Source organism: Neophocaena asiaeorientalis, unplaced genomic scaffold (genome assembly GCF_003031525.2).
Source record: "Neophocaena asiaeorientalis asiaeorientalis breed wild unplaced genomic scaffold, Neophocaena_asiaeorientalis_V1.1 scaffold45, whole genome shotgun sequence".
NCBI classification, from domain to species: Eukaryota; Metazoa; Chordata; class Mammalia; order Artiodactyla; family Phocoenidae; genus Neophocaena; species Neophocaena asiaeorientalis.
The window spans coordinates 9944435-9955519 of NW_020174642.1; the positions used below are offsets into that span (position 1 = coordinate 9944435).

The following is an 11085-nucleotide window of genomic DNA, read 5'->3' on the forward strand; positions in this document are numbered from 1 at the left end:
AGGCCCGCGGGGCCATCTTTCGGCCGACTCTTCTCAGCTGCTGCCACGTGGTGCGCTGGCTCCGCGGGCTTGGGACCGGGGGCCTTACTGGCGTTGGCCTGGACGGCGATGCCAGGGGAGGGCCGAGGAGGGTGGCTGAGGTCGGCTGGATTCGGACTCACGGGTTTCCCCTGGGCCTCGTTTCTACTTTGACAAACGATGACGCTTCTCTTCTGAGAACTGGTCTCATCGTCTTCCGCGAAGGGCTTCTTTCTGCTGGGACACGTTGGAAAGGGGGCCTGGGGCGTCTTAGAAGCGATGTTGGTCAGAAAGGAGATGCCCAGGCTGTAGCCTAGCTCCTGCACAGCAGCAAGGCTGCCTTTCTCCACAAATAAAGACGAAGAATAGATGTAGTTCAGCACGTTGTCGAAAGCATCTGGCTCACAAAAGTCCAGCTGGAACACAGTCTGTGACCCGTTCTCCTGACTTGTGAACAAGCTCTGGAAGTACTCGCTGCTGGCGGCCAGGACGTTCTTATGCGCGCGGAACTTCTGGTCCCCCACGATCAGGAGCACGTCGCACAGCTGCCCTTTGAGGCGCTCCTCGTTGAGGGCGCTCAGGAGAGAGATGGCGTGGGCTGGGTTGATGTAATGCAGCAGCCCCTCCATGCTCAGGCTTACCTGAAAGACAAACGTGCAATCGCCGTGAACAGGGTGGTGAGAAGCTCCCCCAGATGAGGGCTCCTCAAGGGCCGGGAACGTCAGCTGTCTTCTCACAGGTGCCAGTGCTTAGCAGACTGTGGCCCAACAAGAGGTTTCTGGATGAATAATCTGACTTAAATAACAAGGAAAATATACAGAAACAAGTCTCATGGCTTAAGTAGGTCATCAATCATTAAAACTGAAGAATTTTAAGCACTAAGGTCTGTAACAGGCATTTCCATACCAGCAAAAAAAGGCAGCTAGAACTTGGCAGGTACGTAGAGAAGCAATATTTGAAAACAAGGTTTATTATCCATATTTAGGGCCCATATCCGTTGGAGGCTTAATTCTATCCTTCATTGGCTCAGAGAGTAAGTATGAAGTACCGAACCCCATAAAGTCCGTAATTTTGAAAGGAAAGCAGTTTTATTACTGAATATGATTAAACACAATGTGAATTAACAATAGGCTGTAAAGTAGAGGTCTCAAAAATAGGTAAGAGGGCTTCCCTGGTGGCGCAGTGGTTGAGAGTCCGCCTGCCGATGCAGGGGACACGGGTTCGTGCCCCGGTCCGGGAAGATCCCACATGCCGCGGAGCGGCTGGGCCCGTGAGCCATGGCCGCTGAGCCTGTGCGTCTGGAGCCTGTGCTCCGCAACGGGAGAGGCCACAACAGTGAGAGGCCCGTGTACCGCAAAAATAGGTAAGAATTTGGAAAGAGGAGAATCATTTGCTAATTACGATTGCATCAAAGTGTTTAGCAAAGCTTAGAAATATTAAAGAATAAAAAAGTTTGTTTTCTTTCTTATGCTAAACACCTTGCAACCCGAACACTATTTCCTTACCAAATTACACTTTCAACAATAGCACAGTAGAAGCTTTAGCCTGGATCTAGACTTAATTATACTAATTCTAAACTAAGGGGTTTGACTTGAGATTTCACTGAAACTCCCTTCAAATCTAAAGGCCTAGTGGGGGGCTGGTGGCGGGGGTGGGTGTCTACCGAGAGGATGGGGTTGAGATCCTCCCTTGTGGTCCACTAGCATCTCAGATTAGCAGGTCCCTCACGTGAGACGGTAACAGCTGTGCCCTCCTTTAGGGCTGCTGCGAAAATTACATGAGGCTGTATGTCATACCTAGTAAGGACCTGACAAACGTGCAATTAATTTTCAGAGACTGCAGGGTTAATAGATACTTAATTCAGCATAAAAGGGTCCAGACTGACCTCTGACGAAGATGAAGCCGTTTCACACAGAGAGGACGCCTGACTCTCCAAATCTGACACTTCCCTCAGGCAGCTGCTACGGTAATGTCTCGTCTCTGGGTTGGTTTTATAATGCCATCTTGTTCTTTAAAATAGTTATGACATTTATTGTTTAATATAAAATGGATTCAGAGTAACTAAGACTATTTGGACAGTTTTATCATTCCCTAGAGGGTGAACTAGAGATACAGCAAACAAGGTACCCGCACGTTTGCAGGTTCTCCTCGGGCTTCAAAGGACCAGGCTTTGCTGGTCAACCAGCCTCGGCGCTCTTCAGGAGAATATGCAGGGAAGAGTTTCCCAGGCCACCACCTGGAGTGACCAAGCGTGATCCCCGGTCTTCTTCACCACTGATCTGGCTCCTGTTGAGGTACTGACTCCATTCGACTGACCTGGAGATGTGACTTTGCTTCCAGAGACGACGCCTGGAGCCCGTCCACAGACAACTGCCTTGGTCAGCTTGTACCGAGCTGCGGTTCATTCTTGCCTGGCATCGCTTCACCTCCATGGTCAGTGCTTGAGAAGGAGATTTTCCCTTCCTTTTTTTTGATTAGCCATTTAAATTCCTCCCTTAATCCTACTATACTGTCTTTGTAATCACACATCTGTTTATGTGCAAAGAAACCCCTGTCATCATTTACAGAGGTCAGCAGAGAAAAGAACAAGCTTCTAATGCCACACTCATAACTCAGCCGTGTTCTGAACACTATTTTTAGTGCAATTAATTTTTGAGACAGCTAGTTCAGATGTTGCCACAGGGAAAAACAGCAGACGCAGAATCAAAAGCTTGGACAAGTACTTTTCAAAAGGGTTTCTTAAAATCACTTTAGTGGTCTGAAGTGAACAACTGAAAAAAATGACTAGGGCAGAGTAGAAAAGTCCAAATGTCTCAAATGTAGTAAGGCTGACTACGATCTTGTGAAACTTTCACAAGTTATACGCATACATTTCCACACATGTAAGCCGGCACTGGGGTGAGATGTACAGTGGTCCCTCAGTATCTGCAGGGGATTGGTTCCAGGAAGCCGGCGGATACCAAAATCCACAGATGCTCAAGTCCCTTATATAAAATGGTGTAGTATCTGCATATAACCTATGCACATCCTCCCATATACTTTAAATCATCTCTAGATTACCTGTGGGTCAGAGTTAAGACAGTTTGAAGGTCAGTGCTCTAAGCTAATCAACCTCTCTGAGCCTCAGTTTTCCCCACTGTAAAGTAGGGATAATAATGCTACTGTGAGAATCAGGAAAGAAAACCATAATCGCTACCATTTATTCAGCACCTGTAACATACTACAAATTTTACCAGGACTTCACGTCATTCACCTATTCACTCACTCAACAAAGTGACATTTCAGAAGGCTTGAAGGACGCAAGGATGAGCCATAAGGATCACTGAGGGAAGAGCATATAGGCATAGGGAAGAGACGAGGTAACAGCAGGGCTGGAGCAGAGCTGAAGAAGCCGTGGATGATGACACTGAAGGAGCTTGGGGAGACACTGTGCAGGGCTGGGGGGACCACTGGAAGGACTGCACTTTTTACCAGGGCAGCTGTTGGAAGATTCTGAGAAGAGGAATGACAACAACCTGAATTTTGTTTCAGAAAGATTCCTCTGGCTTTGTTGCAAAGAATGGACCATGGGAGAGGGTGTAAGCTGGGAAGTCAGCTAGGAGTCCACCGCATTGATGCAGGTGAGACAGGACAGTGCCTGGACCAGCGGGGCAGCGGTGGAGGTAAAGACAGTCATTAGGATTTCTAACGGACTGACTACAGAGGGTAAGAAGGTGAGGAGGTAAGGGTGTCTCCAAGGTTTCTGCCAGAACTAGAAGGATGTCCTTACTTGAGATGAAGCTTGAAAAATTGGTTCAGAATTTTTTCAGGAATTCAGTTTAGATATTCTAAATGTGAGCAGGAACCTGGTAATTAATGTACCCTTCACGGGCATCCTTTCCTGCTTCACTTCCCCTGTAACATTTTTTTTTTTTTTTTTTTTTTGCGATATGCGGGCCTCTCACTGCTGTGGCCTCTCCCGTTGCGGAGCACAGGCTCCGGACGCGCAGGCTCAGCGGCCATGGCTCACGGGCCCAGCCGCTCCACGGCATGTTGGATCCTCCCGGACCGGGGCATGAACCCACGTCCCCTGCATCGGCAGGCGGACTCTCAACCACTGCGCCACCAAGGAAGCCCTCCCTGCAAGCTTTCTTATGCTTCCTGGGATCACTTCCCAAATAAACATCTACACTTGAATCCTTGTCTCAGGGTCTGCTTTTGGGGGAACCCCAACTAAGAAACCAAGGGACTGTGTGAGGACTAAACCAAGTGAGCTTTTCTACATCCCTGGACATGAAGCAACGCTAATGCACATATCATCCGCTCCCTATTCCTACGGGCCAAGAAACCCGCATTTTCTCACTGTTCATTGTTCGGAAAAGTTTCCTTCTTTTTCTTCCATCAATTTATCGTGACCTCTATTTTTGTTCTAAGTAACTGCTTCTAATCCCTAAACCACAGGCTTCCATACTTTTTGAACGAAACAGGACGTTAGGGAAAAATAAGTCACTGAGAGTTGAGTTGTAAGAGGAATGGTCTCCGTCCCTGAAAAGTATTTGGAATTTAAAACTATTCATTCGACTCTAGCCTTAATTTATAGTCATCATCGAGAGCGCCTGCTTGAGAAGTGGCTACGCATGTCCAAATTCCTGATAACCAGTGCAGAACAGCTCCAGGCACTGATTTTTCCATACCATTCCCTAGACACTGATCGGGCAAGAACCGCAGCTAACATCTGAGCGCTTGCTCTGCCATGCAGCCCTGTGAACAGTTTTCAGGCTTTAACTCAATATTTACACCAACCCTAGGAGGTAGTACCATCATTATCCCCATTTTACAGTTGAGAAAACGGAGGCACACAGGGTTAAGGCTATGTGCCTGAGGCTCAAGTTTGCACCGACGGTCAGGAGCAGAGCAGAATTCACACCAGGTGACCTGGCTCTGGAGGCCATGCTCTTCACTTGCATACCGTACCTTTTAATTCCCACGTAAACATCTGAGCTAGGTACTGCCATCATCCCTGTTTTACAGATTAGGAAACCGAGGTGTCGAGAGGTCAGGCAGTGTGCCCAAAGTCATCCAGTCAGTTAACTGTGGGGCTGGGAGTCGGGCCCCAGAGCCTGGATCCTTGGTCATCACGTTACACACTTCCATGGTCGGGCACCGGTCTAGTATGTGCTAGAACTGGCCAGACAGGGAGGGTGGCAGTCTGACAAGCACGGTCCTGCCTTACAGCTCCTGGTCTTGCGTGGGGACAGGGCAAGTCAAACCACCACACACTCCGGTGTGCGAAGCACCTGAGCACCAGGCGGCAGGGTGCAGAGGTGCAGGTGGAGTACGGGTGACGGCGCTGGATCCAGGTGAGGGGAAGGTCAGGGAAGGGGTTCTACAAAAGAAGTTTCCTGAACAGGCAGGACTCAGAAAATATGGGCGTCAGGAAGGAAGGGTGAAGGACACTTCAAGGACAGGAGCAGTGTGTTCAGTAAGAGCCAAGGCCAAGTGCCTGGCTGGAGCAAAAGACACATGTAGGGGTGGGCGGGTCATGAGGCTGGGGAGGGGGTGGAGGCATGAGGCCCCCGGAGCAAAATTAAGGCCCCCCCAAGGGTCATCGGAGGACAGTGACCTCTCCCATCCTCTTCAGGAGCCCAGGACAAGGGCTCTCGGTGTCTGGGGTGACAGGAGCACACAGTGCAGACTCCCCTCCTTCACACAGAGGCCCTTGCTTTTACCTTTTAATTCAATCATCAAAGCTTAACGATGGCCCCTTTCCTGGTCTAGCTGCAAACAATTAACATTTTGGACTTTTGTGTTTTAATGACACAGTAGGTATGTTTATTGAGCTTCACGACTTCATTAAAAATATAAAATGCTACACTAAGAACGCAGGCAAAAGCGGGGGGGAGAATCGTGACTGCTGCGTGTCATGAGATGATCCAGAAAACCCTTTGTAGCTGGTGGATGTGCGGACTGAACGCTCAAAGCCGCGTGCCTGTCTGCTCTTCAGCCTCAGGTGAGGCCAGCTTTCGTGCTGGAGGTACCTTTTCCTCCATAAATCTGCTGGGTCATCAAACTCCAATCTCTCGTGGACGCTCAGGACCTCTGACTCACAGAGGACAGAGCATCCCAGGTCTGAAGGCTCTGACGTGGACATGTGCGCTGTCGCTGCATCCCTGGCCCCTCCTGCCCACTGCGCATCTGCATGAGCCTCCAGCGCCTGAGCTCCCGCCACCACTTGAGTCACGGTGGAAACCTTGGTGCTCTTACAAGAAAAGTGGGTGAAACATGGAAGAAAAGGTCCCTCTACCACAGAAAAGGCTGGGAGGAAATCCCCCAGGAAAACCAGCTCCTGAAACGGGGCGGGCTTGCTTACCACTTGGAGCCCTGCACACAAGTATCTTCCCAAACTCTGCCTGAATTGTTTCTATTTCATGTTGTTTCCTGATATTTCAAAATGAGAGAATCTTTATACAGTTAACAATTCATGGCCATCACTACAGCTCCACAGGAAAGACTTTCAAATTAGTCTACTTGTCTCAAATCCTGGCTTTGCCACCTATTAAGTACGTAACCTTGTAAAGATCACTCAACCTGAGCACACGTTTCCTCAACCTGTTCAATGGGGCTAACACTGCCCACCACGCAGGATTCTTACGAAGAACAAAAGGCGCCGTATGTGTGCGAGCTCCTGGTGCATGTAGTGTTTCCCGTCTGCACGCGGGCACTTTACTTCCTCTGCTTCCTTTCCTGAACGTTTCCATGGTAGGACAGACATGTAAGACTAAATATAACGAAGCATACAAAAAGTGCCGAGAATACTGTTTACAGGAAGCAGTTAATTTGGCCGAGGGGTGGGAGGGTCGATGAGTGAACGGTGGGGACCTGTGGGAAGATGGGGGACTCACTGCTAACCGGACAATTATAATGATATCAATACTACAGGTTCCACTCTTCACCATTCTACTGTAGATACTTTCCAGAAACCTGCATCTAATAGTGCCAGGGCTTAAAAACTCCAGAAGCCCCTGGCCCGAATGAAGTTCCAATTCCCTAGAATGGCTACGGCGCGCTTCACAGCTGGATTCCAGAGAACTATTTCATACCACCACCTCCAAGTCCTCAGGTACCGAGTGCTGAGAGGGGCAGGGAATTCATATCTTAATATAACGTAGTTCAATGCAAATAATTCCCTCTTTATACCAACTGTAGGAAGTTACGATCTTTAAGGAGATGGAGGAAAGGTAGGCAGTTCTGGACTATAGAACATGCCAGGGATATGAACAGAAGCAAAGCAGAGCTAGACACTCGGACAAAAGGACATCAGGAGGTGAACAGTGGGCGGAGAAGGGGAGATGAGAAGGGACCAAATAACCTCACAGCAGCTTTCGAGTTCTGGAGACGAACACTCAGGCTGGTATCAGAGCTAAGGTACACAGTAAATCAAACTTGCTCCAAGACCAGCCCACAAAACCCTTACTCCAGTTCTACAGGAAAATCTCTCTTTAATCCAAAACATTAACGTGAAACTGAACTCTGGGCACACAAGCCTTTGGAATGCTGGAGATCGCTTATATAGCCCTAACCATGACACTGGGAGAAAGAAGGAATGCATATAACACAAAGCAAACATGTGGTTAGAAAAACAAAGCATCTACATTTGGCTTCGGAATATAAACACACACCCCGCTCACTCCCAAACCCTCACCTCTGGGTCTGGCCCGACTCTCTCCATTTGATTTTACTATGAGATGGTGGCAGGCAGTCAGCTCTGAGTTTACATCTCATCATGGCTCACTTGGAGACGATGCAGATGTCCAGACATCCTCGAAAGCGCCTGGGCTTTCAAAGCCAGCCTCGCTGATCTGACCCTTCAAGAGCAGCGATGTCACCCCCTTGGACCCCATCTCGCCACAGGTTTCGTGTCCCCCGAGGAGGTCTGATTTGGTCTTAGGGTGTGCGCGCCGCCTCACCCAGCAGCACGCACCCCGGCTAACAGAGCAGCCTCCTGTTGTGCCCCTCCCGCTGGAGCACCCCCGTCCCGAGGAGTCTGAGGCGCCGTGCTCCCCTCGCTCAGGACTGGGCACACAACCAATGCCCAGTCCATTAGCAACTTTCTCCTTTGGAATATGGGCTGAGAACAACAAAGGCAGCAACTAGTGGAGCTGGTTTATCTCAGCCCTGGCCTGAAAGTGCAGCCCACAGTGCCCGCTACACGGGCTCCTGCAGTTACCTTGGTTTCCGTCCTTCCCGGCCCAATTCTTTGTCTTTCCTTCAATGTCAAGGGCAGCCCTCTCTCTACCTTTCAATTTCTTGTTCTATTCAAGCTGGCCTGGCGGTTTCTGCCCTTGTCATTAAAGGACCCTGACCGACAGGTTTCCAAGTGGTACTCGTCCTTCCTATCACGGCCTCCAAATCCATCTTGACTGAGCTTCCGAAAACAAAACTTTGATCATCCACTGGACGCACACATTAAGTATTACTATTATGAATTCAGCTTCTTTACCGAGCTCCCATTACAGGCAAGGCACAGTTAGACACAGGTGAGATACAGGGTCGCACAGGACAAGGCCCCCACTTTCCAGTGGGGTAAATCAGACGATGAACAGGGAAACAAGTAAAAAAAGATAACTTTTGACTGTGCTAAGAGCTACAATGGAAATAAATAGGAAGCTATGACGGGGGGTAGGTAACCAGAGTTTGGAGGGGATGGTCGGCAAATGCCTCGATGTGACAGTTTAGCTGAGACCTAAGACCTGAGTAAAAAGAAATAAAATGATAAAAACGATGGTTCTCCATTAGGTTAAAATGAAAAACTTTAAAAACATGGACTTCAAGGCTCTGTAAATCTGGTTTCAAACTACTTTTTAAATTTTCTTTCCTTTAGTTATCGCCTCGTGATAACTTCCTGCTTCAGATACTCTGTCTCTGAGACACCACCCGCAGGTCTTGCTTCTCCTGTCACCCAACCTGCAATGTCCCAGACCCCCGCCCCCGCCCCCGCCCAGCTGAACGTTACTCACCCTTCAAAGCTCAGCTCAAGGCCGTTTCCTCCATTAAGCCTTCGGTCGTGGGCTGGACTGTCCCCTGCGATTCCTAGGTCGAAGTCCTAACCCCCAGCACCTCAGAATGTAAGCGTATGTGGAGACAGGGTCTTCTAAGAGGCCGTAGGTTGTAATGAGGCCTTAAGGGTGGGCCCTAATCCAACGTGACTGGTGTTCCTGTAAGAGGTGGAGATAAGGACACAGACACAGAGAGAAACCATGTGAAGACAGAGAAGATGACCGTCCACAAGCTGAGGGCTCGGGAGAAATCAAGCCTGCCAGAGCCTTCATCTTGGCCTTCTAGGCTCCAGAATTGTGGGAAATACACTGCTGGTGTTCAGGGCCCCCAGTCTGTGGTGCTCTGTTACGGCAGCCCTAGCTAACTAACATACACACCTTCCTTGACCACTGCAGTTTGTAACGAGCAAACGCCTCTCAACCGCAGCATTACAGAGGGACACCATTTACGCAGTGTTTATTCAGTGCCGAACACTGTAAGTTGTCTGTCTCCCCAGCAGAAATGTAAAAGCTATTTAAGGACTAGGAATCTATTTAATGTCTTTTGACACTCTTCGCAGTGCCCAACGTGGTGTCTCACACAATATATATCTGTTGATTTTTCTGTACTCTGACACTCTGATTAGATGCAGGAGTGGAGACCGTGCCTTTTGTTTTCCTAAAGCAGAGCTGGTCCCACCAGTGCCCTTTAGAATACTATATTGATCTCTCTTTTCCTCCCTAGGTAAAATGCAAACTCTACAGACTGGCATGCAAGAGTCTTCATATTCTGATCACAATTCGTCTCTCCACCCTTACTGGACAGCAAGAGGGTGAGCATCTACCCTACAAACTTGCACACCCAATTTCCACCGACTGTCTTTCTTACCTTTCCTTTACTTGGCTAACCTCTACAGAAAGATCCAGCTCAACCGTCACCATCTCTACAAAGCTCTAGTGATGTGCTCCTAGCCAGTAGCTCAGCCATCTAAGCTACCATAGTACTTCGTCCCCTCTGCAGTAACACATCTATTTTGAATGATCTGCCTTTATATCTACCCTCTCATGAGAGTCCTTAAAAGGAATAACCCCTGTCGTCAGCTGTGTGTTCCTAATGCTTAGTGCAGGCCCAGCAGGTGCCTACTGGCTAAAGAGAGAAACCATCACCAAGGCTCGAGGCCTGGGCTGGCTCATCTCTGCTGCTCCAGCATCTGGCACAGATAGCGGCGCGTGGCAGTGGTCTTCGCTTTGTGCATGAGTGCCTGTGGCCACAATTGCTACCGGCCTGTGACTTCCAACTCTGTATCCCTGCTGAGGCTTCTCGGGACTCATCCATCACAGGACAGCCCTCTTGTCCAGGATGGTACCTAGGACCCTACCCTCCCACATCTGCCGGTCCCCACGTATTTCCTGTTTAGTTCGGTGTGCTGCCAGCCAGCAGGTCTCCCAAACTGGAAACCTCTTCTCTTTCCTTTCTAGCCAGTGCCCACCCCCCGTCAAGCCTTGCTCGTGGTCAGCTCTGGCGTCTGCTCTCCTCACCCCCGCTGGCTTTGGTCCCTCTGGTCGTCTCCCCTCACCCAGAGACCCTCTCAATACCCTGGCTCCTCTCCTGTTACACACCTAACACGCCCTGCCATGAACACGGTCAGGTTCCTCAAGGGCAGGGGTCATATCCTTTGCAACTTTTATTTCCAGAGAATGAAGCACACTCTACACCGAACAGTGTAAAAAGGAAGAATAAATTAGATGCAACGTTATTTTGAAGTGAACCAATGCCCCCCATGTCTACTTTCTTTTTACCATTGATATTTACTGGTACTCATATTTAAACGTCATGACTATTAGTCATTAAGGTGGATGAAGGATTTACTCCAAGCACCAGCGGGTAAAAGTTTTCAAAAGTAACTGTCAACGAGAAGCCTTTCTGACACGGATTAACCCACTTTCTTCCGAACAAGGCATCAGACCACAACGCAGGCTCCCCATGGATGACGCAGGGTCACCGCTGTCAACAGTCCTGGATGCTGCGCAATACCTGGCGCCCTCAGATGCC

The 11085-nt window shown here is 49.2% G+C and overlaps 1 protein-coding gene across 1 annotated transcript in view; it reads right to left on the reverse strand.

Moving 5' to 3' along the window:
- Nucleotides 1-10604, reverse strand: part of ZBTB21 (zinc finger and BTB domain containing 21) — a 17008-nt gene extending 6404 nt beyond the window's left edge. Inside the window, exons 1-2 of the mRNA XM_024758437.1 lie at nt 9015-10604; nt 5-659 (exon numbers count right to left, since the gene is read on the reverse strand). Of these exons, the coding sequence (XP_024614205.1) occupies nt 5-647 (643 nt within the window). The 5' untranslated portion in view covers nt 648-659; nt 9015-10604. The remainder of the gene's footprint in view (nt 1-4; nt 660-9014) is intronic.
- Between the last annotated feature and the right edge of the window lie 481 nt (nt 10605-11085).